At 34.8% G+C, this 20,466-nt stretch overlaps 1 protein-coding gene across 2 annotated transcripts; it reads right to left on the bottom strand.

Annotated features, from left to right (window-relative positions):
• Positions 1-432: 432 nt before the first annotated feature.
• Positions 433-19,342, bottom strand: LOC117417019 (bromodomain-containing protein 3-like). Of its 2 annotated transcripts, XM_034028643.3 has the most exons (21): positions 18,597-19,342; positions 12,858-13,137; positions 12,339-12,476; positions 11,806-11,947; positions 11,407-11,531; positions 10,753-11,118; positions 10,333-10,461; positions 9,886-10,083; positions 9,506-9,705; positions 8,889-9,178; positions 8,513-8,626; positions 8,287-8,409; positions 5,858-5,919; positions 5,592-5,772; positions 4,816-5,211; positions 4,237-4,334; positions 4,000-4,144; positions 3,493-3,614; positions 2,517-2,719; positions 2,215-2,395; positions 433-1,954 (listed from the first exon to the last, which is right to left on the bottom strand). In XM_034028643.3, exons 2-21 carry the CDS (start codon positions 13,050-13,052, stop codon positions 1,886-1,888), a joined length of 3,477 nt encoding a protein of 1,158 aa, XP_033884534.3. In that variant the 5' UTR covers positions 13,053-13,137; positions 18,597-19,342; the 3' UTR covers positions 433-1,885. The 2 variants fall into 2 exon arrangements, with proteins under 2 accessions (XP_033884534.3, XP_033884536.3); XM_034028645.3 differs by lacking the exon at positions 4,816-5,211.
• Between the last annotated feature and the right edge of the window lie 1,124 nt (positions 19,343-20,466).

A 20,466-nucleotide genomic window follows, 5' to 3' on the forward strand; every position in this document is an offset into this window, starting at 1 on the left:
TTAGCCAGGATTGAATTCTAAAAATGTATTAGATTTGATAAAAAAAATTTGAAGGTCAACACTTTCTTCAAACCGCTGACAAATGATGATCCTCATGAAGATTACAGTCCTTCATCTCTCACTTAATTACATTGAATTAAACTGTCTTCAATGGACAGTGCCTCGTTGAGATCAAAGATGATCCTACATCCACCAGTATGTGAAGGGATATAAATAAAACCATCTTAAAAGCCAGAATTCATGCATAAAGATCATTAAGTATAGTATGGTTAAAAGTTACTCATACAGAAGCTTATCAAACACAGTGGATGAAAGGGTGTTTTGAAGGCATGAGTCGGTCTTAATTCACAGTTTGTATCATAACCATGGATTGCATGCATGATTGTTCTGCAGTTGTAGGATTTCACTTCAAAATCATGACAAAAACAATGGTTTTACTGAAAATATTTTAATGGAATATATTGATATTTATCCACTTAGTGCTATTTATCATCAATTAAATATTATTTCTCTATATACTTGTTATGCTTTCTAGCTTATCATACTTTAGACACTGGAGAATAAGTGCTACTAGCACAAATGTATGAGAACATGTTATTACCCTGAATTTAACAGATGAAACAATCTGATAACTTCAAACAAAACAAAATGACCAACTGCACATCTTCAAGTCTCTACTGGAACAATCAGTCCAATGCAGTTGGACAAAATAAAACTACAATGATCCAATAAATTAAATAAAAATAATAAATGACATTTTTAGCATACAATTATTTTCCTTTTGATTTAAGCAACCTAAAATGCACTGTTACCAACTCACAAATGTAAAATGCAGTTTCTAGGCAGATATTGCCTACAAATAAACAGGTATTCATATGACACGTTGCGCTTTTAAATGTGGAAATTCAAGTTGCTATGCAGAGCATCTAAAAAATATACCTCCAAGTAAGCATACAAACTTTTGGCAAAATACAGATTTAACATGAACCAGTTAAAGACTGTATCCAAGTAAGGATTATACATATAAACAATAGTGTTTTTTTTTTTTGTTTTTTTTTTAAATATACATATATAATGCAGTATATTCTCAATTATATTATAATCTGGTATTAACAGCAAAACCATTGTTGAGGACATTCCTTCACTTACATAGATATACCAATCAATCTGGTTCACTAACAGTCACCCATTTCAAGTACAAATTAGCAGAGCACAGATTTCTTTTACAACAGTAGTCTTAACATATGCAAAACATATGGGAATGTATTTCTTTACAATGTTATTTCTCATTTGCACTCAACGTGAAGTACAGAATACAGGTATGGAAGATTTCCAAACACTGCAAATACTGCTTTGAACAAAACACTTCTGTTTTAACTGATGGTTTAAAAAAAAAAAAAAAAGAAAAAAGTTCTCATTCCAAAAACATGACTAAGTTTCATTTTCAGACTGAACACAGTATTTAGAATCTTCTATTTATTTGTAACCTACTGCATAATGGCCAACAAAGAAACACTTACTTCATTTAAAAGCATTTTCAAAACTTCAATAAGCTATCACCTGTACAAAAAGGCAAAAGACATCCACATACAATGTGGTCCTTTAAGTGCTTGTGTATACAAGGTTGCAGTATATACACTTTACAATATATTACAATAACGATCATCAAGTATAAGTGAAGGGAGTCATGCAGAAATATTTCTTGCAGAATGAGGACCAGTTTCCTTCCACATGTATGTTAAACGTAGACATCCAGTGCCTGCAAAAAGTTCAGAGCTGTAGAAAGCAAGAGCTATATGTACTATCTGCTAATGCATTAACAGTGCATATTAAGACATCTGTTTGTATTACATACATTGAACTATAAAGTCCACCTGCTTTTGTTTTAATAAAGGTTATTTTCAAATGTTGCCATAATATCACTCTGCAGAGTCATGTCAATGATGCCTGCCATCTGTGAAGAGAGAAAAAACAAAACAAAAATGAACAATTTAGTACAAACTACATTTACTCCAACATCAATATAACTGGAAATGGAAAGTATCCTATTCAATAAATATATTATAATTGGTTGTGCTATTTAAAAAGATATAGTAGACATACAAGTGCTTACATTTCACACAGAATAAGCCACTATGAATCAATAAAATAAAATGTAAAAATCAACACCTCTCCCTTTATTTAATCACCCCAACCAAAGAGTAGCGAACTTACAGCTACTCTCCTCCTGCGTTCCTGTTCTCTTTTCCTGGCCATCTCCCTCTCTCTATCAATAGAAGATGGAGAGGCTGATTGTAGTTCTTGTTTTTCCTCTTTTGTGATTTCATCTGGCTTAGAAGTTGCCTGGTCTGGAACTGTCTGTACACTTTCTAAAGGTTGCTCATCACCTTGGTCTCTGAAAACAAAAAAAACAGAAACAAAAAAAAACAAAACATATACGACTTACAAAACTAGTAATAAACATAGCATAAGGTGTCAGTAAATTGCTACACCTGGATTTCAAAACTTGCAAATACCTTTGCTTTTCAGGAACGCTTTTTCTTTCCCTCCCAGGTTGTCCCATTTGCAGTTTCCTTAAAGCCTTTTCTCGTTCTTCCTTTTCCATTGCAGCTTTTCTGAACTGCTGAAAACTCTCACTAGAGGACTTTATTATCGATGGTGCGGAAGTGGCCATCTTTCCTAAACTTGCCCAAGAATCAACATTCTTGATCCTAATCTCCTAAAAGGAAACACATGTCTGATTCAGCATTCTTTTAAATGATCTGAATCTTTTTGGAAATTCAAGGAAGTGCATGTAAAAGGGACATCAATACAACTAACTTATTTAACGTTATCTGTTTAAATCTAGACAATACCATTAACATTGTTGCTAACACTAACATTATTGCAAGTCGTATAGTCGTATAGCAAGTCATAGTACTGTAGAAAAACATTTGCAGCTACACTTTATATAAATATTTGAAATCCAGAACAAATCCCAGTTCATATTTTAATGTTATTTAGAAGCTCAGAAAGTCAGTGTGATGAGTACTGAGTGGAAGATCAGACCAACGACTGTGCAATAAGCATGAAAATGGCCTTGACACAAATTAAATGTGCCCCAGGAGAGAAATAAAAACAAATAAGCCACGACTTGCTGGGCCCACAGAGATTGGTTTATACCAAGATGAAAGATCCTGAAGGGCAGATCTGAATACAAAACTTCAAAATCCACAATCTCAAAATGAACACCACGAGACAGCCGATGGCTTGCAACTTTTACACCCTGTGTGGTCACCAAAACAACATCCAAAATATAGGCTTTCAGAATTATTTGGTATGCGTCTTTTTGCTCAAAAGCTGGAATTAGCTTTGAAAAAGTAAGGCACGCAAAACTGTAACTTGGTTTGGTGGAATTCAGTCGATACACTTCTGGAAGGACAAACAGCAGAACAAACAAAAAAATGGTTTTGAATGGTTTGTGAGAATAAACTTATACAAGCTATTTCTTACCTTTTTAGGCACGACTGGAGTTGTAAGATCTTGCATCTGTTTATCACATCTACTGACAGGCCCAAGTTTCCCAAGACTTGTATTACTTTTGTCCTGTTCCTCCATATCAGGGTGACTGGTATCTGTTTTTGAATATGCAATATTTTTTATGTGCATCTGTCCCCACCTAGTCACTGAATATTTTAAATACAGCCACCCCCCACATACATGTTTAAGTCAAGAATTTGAACCCACCACAACTTCACTCCATCATATATATATATATATATATATATATATATATATTTTTAGAAACTGGATTTAAATTATACACCCCAAGCTCACAAATATTTTAGAACCACTTAGGGAGGTGATCTAAAAGTGGTCATCATATCCAGCCGATTTAACGTGGTATATTATATATATCAAATGTATTAAATACAAGTGTCACTGTACACACCATTTCAGTAACTTAAAATGAGTTAAAACATACATTTATATATATAAAAAATACTAACACTCGCTTACTTGATAATGGCTGTGTAATATCTGATCCATCTTCTGCATAATTCTCCTTTTCAACAGACTGTAATCCTGTCTGATCCACTGGATAACTTTTAGGTTCTGCCTTATTACACAGTGGACTGCCATGAGTCGGGGACAATATTGGGCACTGAAACCAGAATTAAATGTAGTATTAAATGTTAATGATATGATCTGACTTTTAAACTGCAAGGTACAGTACTGCCAAAATCATATCCCTACCTCCATTTTGATATTGTCACTGTTCATTACAAAGGGGCTTGTTGAAGATGCATGTAACCCAACTGGGGAATTCAAAGGAGACAGAAGTGAAGAAATACCTAATCGGATAGAAAGAGGCAATTTCATTTATTATAAATAAAAAATGCAAACATCTTTTATACACTATCAAATATTGCAGAATACTGCAAAGCAGATGCCAATGGACATCTATTCAAACATTCAAATGAATGTGGAACCAAAGAAATTAACCTGCTAGCAGGGAACTTAAAATACAAAGCAACCCCCACTGTTCCTTCATGTATGGTACTGGATTAATCAATCTACAGTTAATTATAGCATTGCAATTTCCTAAATTGTCAATTACAGTATTGATATTTCCCAAATCAATAGCATACCCATACAATAATCTGAAATGAAGCTGCATTAAAACACATCCGATATTTTATTGATAATTTAATAAAAGAATGCAAAGCAAAGCAAGAGCAAAGAAAGAGCAAATGATTACAAACAGATTACTGGCAAGCAGCAAGAGAAGAAGCTTAGCTGTGTAAAACGTTCACATCTGCAGACACATCTTACCTTCCGTCTGCATCCTAGTAGGTGGGCTCTGAGAAGGGTGGTTAAGTTGGTTGAGGGAATGTTGCCCAGCTTGCAGTTTCAGTGTTTGTGGAAAGGTCTGGGGATGTTGCATATGCATCTGCTTATGCTGAGGCAGTTGTGACTGCTGTGTGGGTTTTAACTGGGGCAGTGAATGTACCGGACTGCAACTAAACTGTAGTTTAGCTTGTTCATTTTGGGGCTTTTGTAACAATATGTGGTCATGGGCAGAGTGCAAAGGAACGTGTTGGGATGCCTCTTGTTGAGGTGCATTTGCAGACCCTGGCTGCTGTAACTGTGAAGGCCTGTGTTTAGGAGGTAGAGGTGCTGCTTTGGTGCTAGGTCTTGATGGCTGTTGTGGCAGGCTAGTATGCAAGGCTAGAGAGAAACAAGTTTAAAAGATGTTGATATACCAGGTTTAAAAATTGATGCCAGCTAAATTACTCTAAAATCAACAAGTTTTCATTTGTGTGTCCTCACTGTGTCGCACTTTGAGAAAGAAAAGACAGAAACAGACTTCAGAAGAGGAGGCTTCAGTAGAAGAAATTCAACAGAAAAATCCCCATAAGACACTGCACACAAAACAGATGCATGGATGCAAAAATCACCACTTTCTTTAATCAAAATCATTTCCAGCTTAGAACCATTTAAGGGTTCTGTCTAAACAAAATGGGTCTAGTATTTCCAAAGTCTCTTAATAAATAAAAATACGTCTTAAAGTACAGCAAGTATAAGAAACACTAAACCACTATTCTTACCTGGAAGTGATATAGTTATTTGTTCAGGTGGCTCCAGTGGTACATGTTTCAAAGCCTGGAATTTGCATCTCTCTGTCTCTTGGGGATGTTGTATTGAAAGCTGCAAACTGGTGCTAAACGGAGGTAAGGTTTGACCTGCAAGAGCATTATCCCATAAAGGCTGTAGCATCGGCTTTATTTCCTGTAGAGAAAAACACAACACATACTTAAAGTCGTCTTCTTCAATGCAATATGTATTACAAAGCCAACAGAATGACAAAGTGTACCTTTGCTTGCAATTTGAAATCAAGATTGTCAGTGCAGCTTTGCTTCCGTTTTGTTCTCTGTTCTGTCAAAGAAGCATTACAGCCAATTAGTTGCTTGCCTAACAGACTTTGTTTCTACATGACTTTTAAAATAAAAAACAATTGTAGTCTAGCTTTCTACTTACTGTTTTTTTTTTGTTTTGTTTTTAAAAAAAGGTCACACTGTTTATTCATTTTGAAATATCATTAAAGCATTGCTAACTTATGCTTTAAACCCCATTTAACCCATATAAGCATTATCATCATTATAGTTGTTTTTTTGTCAAACGCAGAAAAACTGCTTTGACCTAGTACTTTTGTTGTAGGTCACTAATCAGATTTTAACTGCACAAACTACACTTTGCTCAATAATCTGTACTAAAATGTATTTATTTATTTTTGTATGAATTGTGCCCTTACCTTTTTAATCATTTGTATCAGAGTGCAATAACACGATAGTTGATATAAAGTATAAATATAGTCTACATCCTACACCAGACACAAAGACCATGTATCAATAATTCAAGAGCTCAGCCTACACTTATGTTGAGTAACTTGTTTCAATGCCACTTCTGAGATTAAGTAAGGTAAGCATTCCCAAAATACAATAAATAGCTCATTTATATGAAAGCCTGGTTTGTCTTTACAAGGGTATAAAGACTTCAGATGGCCAATATGAAGTAACCAATTTAAAGTGTATTTAGCAAAACCATCACTCCACGTTAGTTTTAAATACAGAAATGTAAAATTAAGGTGGATTTTGCACAGTACACGTTTTAATGCAAGATCATTAAAAAAAAAAAAAAAAAGCAGTAAATTATAAATAAAAACAAAAATTCAAGTCTTTGACAGGAATCAACTTACCTTGCTGAAAAAAAAGTTTAACTATAAAATTGCTTCACCGTCACATTTTGATCTTGCGGGCTACATTCTCAATAGCCTCAACGCATTCAATCTATTGCTCTGGGAGTCCAGGAGGACTCACATACAGCTACTTGGTATCATGAAATGTCTAAGAGGACAATGCTCCAGAATTTTGCAACTTAACAAGACAACAGGAACTTTGAAAACAGTTAATGTGATTGTTTTGTCTAGCTTGGAAATGGTGGTGTTAATGTACAACAACAGTTTTTAGTATCTAAAAAAAGCTGTTTATTTGAACTTTCAGATGTTAAACACTAAATCTATCAGATTTTATATACCCGTATATAGGTAAAATAATGAAAGAACATGAAAGTGTATTAAAACAAAGACACTCAGATATCTTGTGCCATTTACAGAATACAGATATGTTACAGGACAATAACTGTAACCTACAGTAAACATGGGTCCTACTCCTTCAATCCCTGCATTCAGTTTACAATCTGGATAAACATCTAAAACAGATTTTTGTCTTTTTTTTAACAAAATAAATATCTGAAATCATTACAAAACTTTGCATTTACAAACAGTGTTTTCTTACAAATATTTGGTATACAGAGTTTGGTACAAATATTTAATACAATTAAAACCAAATGAAATGATTAGTAATGCTACATGTTTAGAATTGATACATGTCAAACTTGTGCTACAGTTAAAACCGAGGGCCACCAAAACCTTATTTGGAGCGGGTGAAAGCTATGTAGAACATGGAAGTGTGTGAATTAATACATTAAAACTATTAAATATATACTTGATATAAATAAACTGACCATTAAAAAAAACAAAAACAAAAAATTTCACAACACAATCTTGCAAAATCTAGAAAAAGGACTGGACAAAAGACAAAAAGATGTTGCTGTATAGTATGAATCTGTGGTTCTTCCAATCCACTACCTTGCAGTGAATTCAGCTACTGTACTTTTTTTATACAATTTTTTTTTTTTTAACTGTCTTAAAGTTGAAGTGAACTAGAGTCTCCAACCCTGAGTTCTCAAGTAAGAAATAACGAATCTTAATTATAAAGGCTTTATTTAATGGATATGTAGTACCTGCATCGCTGGCTTTTCAATAAAAACTTCTGCACATTTTCAAACTACTGAAAGAGATACGCAGAACAGCAGTACTCATGGTAAACTGTAAACTCTAGCTTGTTGTTTCAACCCCACAAAACAAAAAGCACCCAAAAACGTATCTGAACGAGTCTGATTTATATTTTTATTTCCGAACTTGACTTCATTTAAAAAAAAAAAAAAAAAAAAAAAACCACAAGATGCTGCATCTAAAAACACACCCTTCATTATGCAGAAGAATTGCCTCAAACATGTTTTCAGTGCGTTAGCAAGACTAAGGGTACATATTCTGATTGAGTGATGTATCCTGGTAAGCATGTTGCTTAGCACTCCTTAGTAGCAGAGGATGGTAAAATAGTCCTGGTATTAAAGGGCAGATGCACCTGCCAGTACAATAATGGGCTGAAGAGGACAGCTAACCTGATTCAGAGTCACTGCTATCAGTTGCACTAGAATCACTACTACTGCCTGAACTTGAAGAGCTGCTGCTCTCACTGAGTCGAGAGGGTCCGCCAAGATCTGTATTAGCATCGGTGTTTGCACCTGTTAGGTGAAGAAAAGAAAAAAAATATATATACAAAATGAGCAATCTTACCACCACTACCACATCATCAACTAATCAAAGTTAATATATTGCAATACTTACATGTAGTTTTCTGTATCTTCACTGAATGTAACTGTCCACTGACATCCAGCAACTTCTCCAATTCTTGCTTTTTCTCAATTTGAAGCGCCTTATTGGGCTTCGATGCCTTTTTCTCTGCTCAGGACAAACATTGAATACATTTTAATAGAACTTTTATATACTGTACTTATGGCAATAAAACAAAAAGAAAAATCAACCACAACAGTAAACATGGGACTATACCCTGTATCTGTTTGATCATTTTTTGTGCATGGTTCATTTTGTATTGGTATTGTTGTCCCTGGGTCTCACTTGCATGGAGATGTGACATCTCCAGTGTGCTTAGCACAGTGAACAGTTGCTCCTGTTTGCAGAATAGTACAAGTTAAATACTTACCACTTGGTTTTCTTGGCCTTTTCCTTAGACAGGTCATGACATATGTCTCCAGAGCTCTCAGTGTTGAAGGTTTTAATGTTTCAAAGTCAATTTCTATCTCTTCAGGATTAGAATCTTTCAGTGAAGGCTCTCTTGACTGGATTACATGAACAACCTTCCCAAGCTTGTCACCAGGAAGCTTGTTTATGTCGAGGCTCAGCTGCCTTTTCTCATCATATGACATAGGCTTGGGTTCCTCTTCATGTTCTGAGTCACATGGAACTGTGGGCAACTTGCTTTTTTTACTACGACTACAAAGAAAAAAAAAAGGACATTTCCTTAATCACTAACTTGGTTACAACACTCCCGAATTAGGATTAGCATGGTCATATACAGAGTTTACACGGGACAACTATTACAGAATTGACTTGTTGAGGTTGTATTGTTCTATTGTGTCTGCTATTTCCAGTCATGGTGGAAGGATCCTCAAAAGGGACAAAAGTAGCATTAAAATCAGAAAAGGGATTTTATTTTGGTATACATATAAATTTTCAAAGTGACTCATATTTTAAAAGACAGTATACACAGTAACTAAGGAATAGGGCTTCCCCAAGAACCAAAATAACAAAAACACTTGCCTTCCTGAAGAGTTTTTTCTAGATCTCTGCACCTGCTTGGACTTTGTTTTTTTCCTTTCATCGACACATTTTTTTCCTGTCTTTTCTTTTTTATCTTTGTCTTTTTTCCTCTTTTCCTTTTTTGATTTGTCTTTCTTTTTCTTCGGCTTCAATAGGGGGGCCTGGGATAACATTTGCAGTTGCTCACGTACTGCTTTTAACTGTAAAAAGAAATAAAGAAAAAATAAAAATATATATTTTTTGTACTGCACTAGCCTTGAATAGTGTGACGATCATCCTGTATCTTCAGCACCCTAAACTTTATTTTTCATTATATTTTGTTAAATAAGAATATACAGTATAGTTAATCCTAATTCAATGTTATTTCCAATCCGTGTTACCTGCTCTTGGAGGTTTGCAAGGTGCCGAGTTCTTTCCTCTTCAGAATCAGTGCTGCTCTCACTGTCTGAGGAGCTCTCACTGTCTGAGGAGCTCTCACTGCTGGTGGGAGTTTTGTCTATTTCTGTTGAAGGCGGAGCTGGAGTTGCACTTTCAACTGGTTCAACTGGCATTTTGGCAAGCCGCATCTCAAACACATCCTATTGAATGAACAATTACAGAATTACAATAAAATACATTTTTATTATTTCAGCAACTTATGTACTGCACCTTTTGAAAAGAGGTACATATTTGCTCAAACCTCATATATAAGATTATATAGTGTACAAAGAACATCACCTAACCAAAGTAAATTTAAAAACTAGAAATACAAATTAAATAGTACCGTAAACTCACATAGTACCAATCAAAAATGTTATAAGTATAATAAAACAAAAAGCATTACAAACCTGTAGCTTTCTTGCCATTGCTGAAACTTCATGGTCTGGGGGATTGTATTTATAACAATTCATCAACATTAACCTAAAATCTGCTGCAAATTCTTGTGCATCTTTATATTCTCGGTCCTCCATCTTTTTCTGAAAAACAGGAAGTAAAACATCCAAAACCATGGACTTGTGATACAATTCTAAATTAATTCTCAAAACACACAGCTTTATTGCTACGTGTGTTAACATGCTGGCTTCAACAGTGTATGTTTTGATCACTGTAAGGAAGCCACATTAGGTCACAGGTCAAAGTGAAGGGCACCATTACTATAACACTGAAAATATGAAGTCAATCAAAGTGTACTTATACCATGTAAGCAACCCTCACCAGGATGCTTAATTAAACACAGCTAACTATGAGCTTTTTGAAGAAAGACTTACTTTCATAGTGCCAAGGTCCATTGGATGTTTTATAATGTCATAATAATCATGAAGTCCCAAAGCTTCAACATCAACAGGTTTATAGAAGGGCCAAGCATATGCTGCATGCTTCTTTGCGTACATTTCTTTAAGTATCGCACTGCAGTACTTCAGTTGCTCCGACAATTTGGGTTTCTTGCCAATTTGATGCTGCTGAGAATCTGGCAAGTCTTTTCTTGGAGGTTTAATTGGTCGACCACTTTCTCTTCTTGATATTATCTTGCAAGGCCTTGGTTCCGCAGGAGTAGGTGAAGACTCGCTACTTGTCGTTACAATGGATGTAGTTGGAGTGGTTGTATCGGCTTTCCTTTTGATACCCTTTTTGACCTGAAAATATCACCATTGTTCCCATTATGCTCATTTCAGCACACATATACTGTCAATTCATAAATTGATTCAGTATCAACAGCATACCAAGACAAATATTAAACTCTTAATATGCCCTTAAGATTTCCAATTAAAACCAAATAATAAATACATGCTTAATAGTTTGGCATTGACCTTGTTATGCACAAGGTTAAAAGAAGCGATCAGTGGCCTTACCCCACCCTTGAAAAAAATATAACTCAGCAGATAGAAGGCTAAAATCAGATATTATTCTAATGAAAAACATACTTTTGATACAAGTTGTGTTCCTGACACAGGTGTAGTCGGGGCTGCAGTAACGGTCTGCGGAGGAATCAAAGTCACAGTTTGCTGGACGACAACTTCAGATACAGGAGGAGGTGGCTTTCGCTTACCTTGGGAACACAATGTCGAATTAATCTGACAAGTCCACTTCTATAACTACAAAATATTGATGACCATCTTAAAGAATCTACAATGAGCAATACGTGCCTGTACACACATGCTAAATAAATATGCAAACATCTCAATATCCCTTGTTGTTTGGAGCAGTGTATTTCTACCCACCCTCCCTATATTATCTTTTCCAGTACTAGGTATAAGGACTGACCATTTATGAACATTTAAAACTTCATTAAAATGCGTAAACCTACATGGCATCTATTTTACCTGCTGAAGGTTTCCTTCCTTTGCCTCCGCTTACTCGGTTTATGGTAGATGGTAATTCAACTTCTTCCTGGGGCATCTGTGCCACTTTCTGAAGGAAAAGCTTCTCCAATGCTTGTGCCATTAACACAATATCATCTCCAGGCTAGACATATAAGCATATCATAATTATAAATGTATCATACCAGCTGTTACAGTATTTACTTAAATACCACACTTTGTTTAAATTATTTTTTTGGTTTAGATATAACTAATAAAAATTAAACAAAAAAACACAACCAATGATAGTTCCTCCAAGATGTGCATATTAAATTAGTTTTCTATGCACATTAATTTCCAGTTCAATAGGTATTAGGATCCTTAAGGTGTAAGAGCAGTACAGAAACTGCCTGCATGGTTCAAGTAGGGTCATAACTTCTGCAAATGAAGTGAATTTATGGTTTGCCGGATAAACAGGCTTCCCAAGAATCAAAGTGAAAATACTGTCCGAAATACTAACAACCCTGTTTCCTTCTGTTTTAATTATGTATACCTACCCTATTATATACGTAGCAGTTCGTAAACATGGTATTAAAGTCTTCTATACATTCCAGAGCTTTCCAGTAGTAGTTATTCTCCAAGCGCTTCTTAATGGTGTTTATGTCCATTGGGGTCTTTATAATAACATGATAATCCTGCGGATAAAAAAACAAAACAAATAAAATCATCAATGTGAAAAAACAATTCACAAAAATCAAATTCATTGGATACCTAGAAGTAAATTCAAGGCAGTTATGTTCATGTCATGTGACAATCAACACAATGGGCCACATTTTGAAAAATAAATACTAGACATAATATGTTATTAATGACATACCAAAAACATCCCTTAAAAGTGTTACTGGGCAGGATGTACGGTTTAAAACACAATGCACTATCTTCCCTAGTTCCTACTCAATAACATTTTATTACTCAAATAGTATGTGTTTCTACTTAACTTGACTGGCAAAATGAATCCTTGTTTGAAACAATCTAGAACTGTATAACAAGATAACAGTCAAACAACTTATTCTTACAGGAAGTCTTAGTTTCACAGCATCAACAGGGTATCGAAAGGGCCAGGCAAAATGATGGCTCCACAAAGCCTTTATGACCTCCTTGTGCAAGTACTGCAGCTGATTTGTAAGACGTCCAGGCTTCTTAGGGTTTTTATATTCAGGGGGTGGAGGGTTTCCATGGTTAGAACTCTGCAATCCTTTTGCCTCCGACATCTTGAAGGTGTTTGTTTCATTAATGCACTGAATGTTGACGGTTTACTCAGCAAATCAAATATCCTCATACATCACCTTGCATTACCTGCGAATAAATAGGAGCTTTATAAAACATGAAGATGAATACAAAATATTTATTTTTTAACCAGATGATTTCTGCAGCCCTTTAAATCTCACAAAAAGATTATGGTGTTGTAACTTGATGATATTCATTCAGTGCAATACATAAAAAGATACAAAAGAAATCCAATTTATATTTCAAAGCAATATAATATCATATCATATTTATGGCATCTACCTACTATAAAAGATCAAGTCAGTTTGAAAACACACATGGTAAATTAACTGTCTGTGTGACCAGGAATGGGTGGGCACAATCTATATCGTCTGCAGCTTAGTTTGTGTCAATTCAACAAACTGATACCAAGATACCACTATGGCAAGAACATCCAAGTATCAGTCTTTTCCCTATATGACGTATATAAATCCTGAAGAGAAAGCAGCCATTCAGAACTGAAGTGGTCTTCAGCAGCAAGCGTGATCGACACGGACAAGCGAGCAATACATATCTAGGCAGATCTTTAATGTAAATCATAACTTAGTGTGTTTGTACTATGTACTGCCCAAAAAAACTGAAAAAAAGTAATTTGTTTCACTAGCGAAGGAAAAAAAAAAAAAAAAAAAAAAAAAAGTTACATAAGGAATTAAGCCTCCCAGCAGAAACAGCTGCACCGGATACTCTTGTGTATATTGTCTGGTGGTTTTAAACCGTTTCAACCACCAAATGCACCACAAAACAAGTTGTGATGTATATACACTGCAGCCTGATCCTACCAGTTAAATCATTGTTCCACAACTGCACATTTCTACTACACCTGCCGTTTTAAATTTATCCTAATCAATCTTCATGCCATTATGCAGGTGTAACAGTTATCAATTACTCTGCTTTATATGCATGCTAAATACACTACTTTAATTGAGGGGAAAAAAAACAAAACAACTTAGCGGGGACCCAAAAGCAATCAGAAAGGTCTGTAACCAAGTAGTCTATGATAAAAGTTTTGAGAAGAAAAACCAGGTCCATTGCCATGCCTGCCATCCAAGTTTACCTTGATTAGTCACCATTACATTATACAGGTGTAACATGGTGTATTACTCACTTGTTCTCACTGTGAGAATGCTGGTTTATTTCAGTACTGGTCAGGGAAGAGGATATGGTTGTTTTGGTTTGGCAGATAACAATAAAATAAATATTTTCCTAAACTGAAAGAGAATGCTTACTACACATTATGTGATTTAAAACTAGATTTTGGGGTAAATCAAATTTGGTTGTTTTTTTAACATCCAGTATAATAAATGACAATGTTCATGTTTTGTTTATATAGTATGCACAATCTGTGATTCAAGCTACCTATTTGAAGAATTCTTTCAAAAGGTAAAACTACACTGAAAAAGCTATTGGCCAATTTTTTTTTTTTGTCTCCTTTAGAATGCAGAGTGTTTTTAAGTCATGGCTCAGGAACTTATTCTGGATGTAAACACGTTTTCATTTAATGTGTGGGGTTAGGCAAACATCTGGTACTCTGATATTAAGTTTATTCGAGCAATATAAAACAGACTTCTTATTTGTATTTCATACTGATATTGGGGAATTAAATATTTTCAGACAGATGCATACCTTCTTGTACAGAAAATAAATTATATAAAAAAATAAATCAAAACAAAGAAATTCCACACTTTATGTAATCTAACATTTACATTTCATTAAAAAAGCCCACATTTACCTTTTGCAAAATGCACCATACTCTACAACCATGTTGTGATTTATGTTTCAAAACAACAAAGGTTAGCCTAGTTGGCAAACTAGGATGCAAAAATAAATCCCACTGAAAAGCCACGTGACAGCAGCAAAATAGCAATTAATCCCAGTCAAATGACTGACCAGTATTGTGAGACCAACAAAGACAATATATGATGAACATACTGCATGAAACGTTGGTTTCACATTATATTACTGACACACCGAGAACAGAGAAGAAACCAAGCTATGTTTTATTTGAACCAAGGCCGAGATAGGCCTAAGCATAACTTTATTCTTTATACAAACATAGGCTTCTCAAAAATAAACCCCAGTCCACTAGCTTGCTTAACTGTGCAACGTCTTTCTTGTATCACCATTTAAAATGTGTCATTTACTTTTATACATGAAAGTAAACTTAAGAATTTAAATGAAGTTCAACCTGCCTGTTGATAAACTCTGGGCTACTGCGCACCTTCACATGTGAAGCTACAGTACTGCAGCCACATGCTCAAAATGAGTCTAAACGTAGGTTTCTAATTCCTGTTACAGAAGAAATTGACAGGATAAATTGACTTCATCGAAGTTAAAGTGAAAATGAATTCCAGACAACCTGATGATCCACAGTAAAATAACAGACATGCAATAATCTCTTGCCAATGGTGGGAAAAAATTGAAGCTTTTATTAAAGGTTTTGCTAGATAAAGTGCCAGCATTTCCTACAACTTATCAATTCCTGAACAGGATATAAGCATAAATTAACTATAAGTCCCCAGTGTCTATCCATGAACCCTTAAAAAAAACATAATTAGAATAATTTTGACAAGCAACTTTTACAAGTGGCTATACCTAATCTATATATAATGTCTATACAAATGAGCACATGCGATAATGACCCTTACTGACAATACCCAGCTAAAGGCCAAGCAGATATTGCTTTCTTCAATTCCCACAATTGCTACACTATCCAACTTTCTTCTTTTTTGTGTGAATAGGTGTTTGCTGTGATGCCTGATTTAGTGATGCACAAATATACAAATATATTATATTACCTACCTAATACAGAAATGTATTTTAAAAGAAATTTCTTTTTATAAAATTTTCATTTGCCAAATTGTCATGGATGATTCTTACCTCTGCGGCTCTTCATAAAAATACAAATTACAAAAAACATTAAGGCTGTAAAACCTAAAGAAAATACTGCCGTTTATAAAAACACACATTCAAAGAAGTCTTAGAGAATCCTTTATATATATATATATATATATATTAAAATTACAAATGTGTGAAGAGTAGTTGAGTACTGTTATCATGGCATTCTTTAATCTGAACATTTATTACATTGAAATGGTACAGAATTTTGGAATTGAACACTTGTGTATTTATTCCAATTATAACCATCTTACCAAAGCTTTCTACTTGCAATTAATTTGTGACTATTAATGCTTCCATAGATTATCCTTGTACTTTTTCATAAAAGAAGCCTTTATAACGGGCAACAGAACAAACATCCCACCCTCTGGAACCTGCTTGCCACTTTGCCAAAACACACACATCTCTCTCTGTTAAGGAGCTTTTACTCACATTTAGGAGCTTCTATTCAGTTCTACTATAGCTTTATGTTTTTTCTAGCAATACACAGCTCTCTGCACAAGATGGTCCTGGCAATCTAGCCTACATTACATGCCTATGGCAGGAAACGAAGAGCAGTTGCTGACCTCATGGTAAAAGTACCTCAACATAAAATTATAAAAGTAAACATAAAAAAGCAGAATGAGAATTCAATATACACCCCCACCCCCTTCATTTTTTGCCTTGATGTTAGGCAGAGTACTTTTTTTATTACAGCCTGTTATTCCAGATAGCTTGATTACAAACATGAAATCAATACTCCAGAAGTTTCTCATTGGACTATCATCTGAGTAGTCAATATTTGTAGCTTGATTATTATTTAATGTATTTATTTTTAATTCCCCACCCTTATCAACAACCCCCTTGCTTCACATTCCAAGTAACAATTATCCAGTATATTGTGCTGTACTGTATATTTTTCGAAGATGGGTACCCATGCCTAGAACCTGAGAGTCAAATTTTACACTTACTTACATTTGAATCCTGGCACTTATTTCTGTATTACTCACTTTTATAAAACATTACTAAAAGTCAACAACACCCACTTACTAAAATAAAATACAAAATATATGCAAAAACTGCTTTATTAAAAGATACATACAAAAAAAACATTTAAAAATCATTTTACATTAAACAGTGTTGAGTGTAAATCTTTACATAGCCCAAGCCAAATGTTAAGTTATATTGACTACAGAGAATTGGATTTTATTTTTCACATCCATTCAGAAGGCTTTTTATCTGAGCACTGTGCAACAAATTGATTAATTTTCAACCCAAGTTCTGCAAAATGTTCACTTTCCTACCTACTTGCAACAATAGAATTAACTTAATGTTTAAAAATGGTGAGCCCTGGTGCAAACACTATTAAACAAGCCTGTGTTTATTTGGTCTTAAGTGGACATTATTCTTTACTTACCATGATAGCCATTTTTAGTTTACGTTTATTACATCTGCATAAGACACTTATCAACATTGTCCATACTTTACTCTTTAGCCATGTGACAAGGTTTCCTTTAGCTACTTTGTATATTTTTCAGTCTGAGCTTAAACTTACATAAATGTAATACTACATGACAACCTACTGATGTTTTGTCGCTTTGTCTGACTTTCCATAAAGTGAAATAAATATATTTGAATAAAATACCGACATACGTTAACTGCCAAAACAAACACAAAAAGGTCTGTTAGAAACTGCACAGCACCAATTTTTCATTCAGTTTTGAAGTGCAATGCTTGTCTTAGATTTAAAGAAACAAAATAGAAAACAAATTTAATAAGTACATTTTTATTTGCATACCATTTCAGCACCGTTACACTCCATGTCTGTTGCTATGGGCAACCGCTAATGCTGGCTTTAGCGATTCCCATCATTACGGAGCGTATTATTTTAGTACAATACAATAAATTCACAGCATTTGCCGTTCTGGACCAGACGTGACAAAATAATAATAAATAAAAAAAAAAAACTCAAATTAAAACAAATTTAAAAACGTACCACTAAAAAAATGTTAAAGTGGTAGTTAATATGCGTAGAAGGGCTACAGCGCTTAAGCGTAATTCAAGTTTATTGACATTTAAGCTTTACATCAAGAAGGAATACAACCGTAAAATAGTGCATTATGAATATGGTTCACGGTTCGAGTCATTGCTATGATGTAATCTGCAGGATTTGTGCTCCCTTGTTCTTCACTGTAGCCTAGGGGAACAGTAAGTAAACACATAACAAAAAGTGACAGTCGTAAGACGAATTCAAAGTCCACACAGATCCCACACAACGTTTAATGCTTTCAACATACGCACACGATTCACGCAAATCCAATCTGTGTGGAAGACATCAGAATACACTTTACCCCTAAAACGTCCATGATCTCTCGCAGTGAATTAAGAAGTTGCCTGCCAGGATCAGCAACAACAAAATGGCGACAGGAAATGATTGCCGCGGACAAACCTTGTCTGTTATGTATTTCCTTTAATTAGTTTACATATTTTATCAGTATGAAACTAATCACTTACTTTTTTTTTTTACATATACAAGAAACACTGAGTATGAATAAAGTACACTGTGCTGATGGACTGTTCAAAACAGCTCATTTTGTTCGGTTTTATAAATTTACCTTTCCGTCTCTCACTGGCACAGAGATTGTATAACTGCAGAAATGCGGCAGGTGCCCAGTGCCAAAGACGTTCTGCTGGGAGGACGAACAGTGAAGGTTCACGTCGGTATTTTCTAAGGAGATTCAGATACAATTTTACACCAAACTTGCTTCTTTATTTATTTTTTTCTACTGCTTCCTTCCCCTTATTTATATAATCTTCTATGGCGGCCAGCTCCTTTTAGCAACCGCCGGTATTTATACTCTCCTCTTCGTAGCACGCGCTGCCATTGGCCAATCTGCCTCACGTGCCACAACAAACACGACTTTCCCCTTATAAAGATCACTGTTATTTAGACAACGTCTTTATTCAGAGAACTTCCACTTCGTTTTCCCCTTCGTCTTCCTCGGGTTCTTTGAGGTCGCTGTTGAATTTATCACATACATGTAAAATATTGATAACCCACATACATCAGTAACACGCCACAAAATAACAAGAACGTCACATTCTTTTTTTTTTTTTTTTACACAGCGTCACACCACTGGTCCATCAGAATCATGTGACTCTTCCAGAATGTTCTCTAGATTTTAAATAAAAATGCTGCTTCTATGCCGGTGGAAACCCGGAGTTTGGTCTATAAAACACATACATTACCTCAACCTAACCCTTACTACAACTTTATATGGATGGTACTCTCCAACTCAGCCACAACCATACCGCAGTCTCGGTATCAACTACTCAACTGAACAGCTGAACGTAAAGTCCAGGAAGCGACAAAGGCAGTGGATTGTGCGCATGTCTGTGTGCGTGTGTTACGTTATTGGATAAACTGTAGCAGCAATGTTAACGTATGGGGCGTATATGAATAACTTAGAGTAGACCATACAAATAATATAGTTACAAATATCGCGTAATATATTTATGAAAGCTTTTTGGATATGGCATTAGAAATCTGTATTTACAAATAGTAAACAAATACGTTAGTTATACATATGATGAGGTATTTTATATATATATATATAAAACATTTAAATACTCTAAAGTACTGTTCTACCAAGATGTTATAATGCCACATATATTATAAAGAAAACCACAGGTACAGGGGATGAAAGTGACTTGCACAATTAAGTCTTTTCATTAAAAGAAGCAATAAGATTATTATTATTTTTTTTTTTTTTAATAAACTGACGTGAGATTAAACTATAATAATTTAGGCCATTTAATGCACAATCCGTCAAGGATTATGTTGGTCTTGTTGTCCATATAGCACTGTACCATATCTGCACAGACAACATTTTCTGATGATAACTGATTTGCGATGATAACTGATGTAGCTTTTATTACAGAATAGCTACATTTTGGCCTTGAGTGGTTTTTATATGTAGCTCAACCTTTAACCTTTGCCTTGGGATTATACGATTATGTCACAAGGACAACAAACTACTGCAGTGGTATGTTTAGAAACAGTGTCAGCCTAAGGTAGGTTTCCAGATAGCCACACGAATTAGCCTGAAGTTGGTGAAGTCTTGTCAAGGCCGCTGTGCTCGGTTGTCTATTTCTGATTTATGCTGGAGATGTCTAGCAAACAAAATCAGCTGTAATTGGAAAAGATGCCCAAGGAGACCCTGTACAGATCTTAAACCATTTTTTTTAGCTGTTGGAAATAAAGTCTTAGCTCTGGCACTTAAATCAGTCCCTGAAGCTCTAAGTGTGTTTTAAGTGTTGCATTCATGACATACTTTTAGATTTGTTCAGAAGGGTGAAACATGAAATTCAGACCAGTTTGAGAGACTACAGCCATTGGTGACAAAGTGCTGGTTATAATTTGGTCTAGTCTGGTTTATTTTTTCTGAGAGAGAAAAATGTTATTATCACTGGGCAAGGGCCTGT

The sequence above is a fragment of the Acipenser ruthenus genome, chromosome 12 (genome assembly GCF_902713425.1).
Source record: "Acipenser ruthenus chromosome 12, fAciRut3.2 maternal haplotype, whole genome shotgun sequence".
Lineage (NCBI taxonomy): Eukaryota > Metazoa > Chordata > Actinopteri > Acipenseriformes > Acipenseridae > Acipenser > Acipenser ruthenus.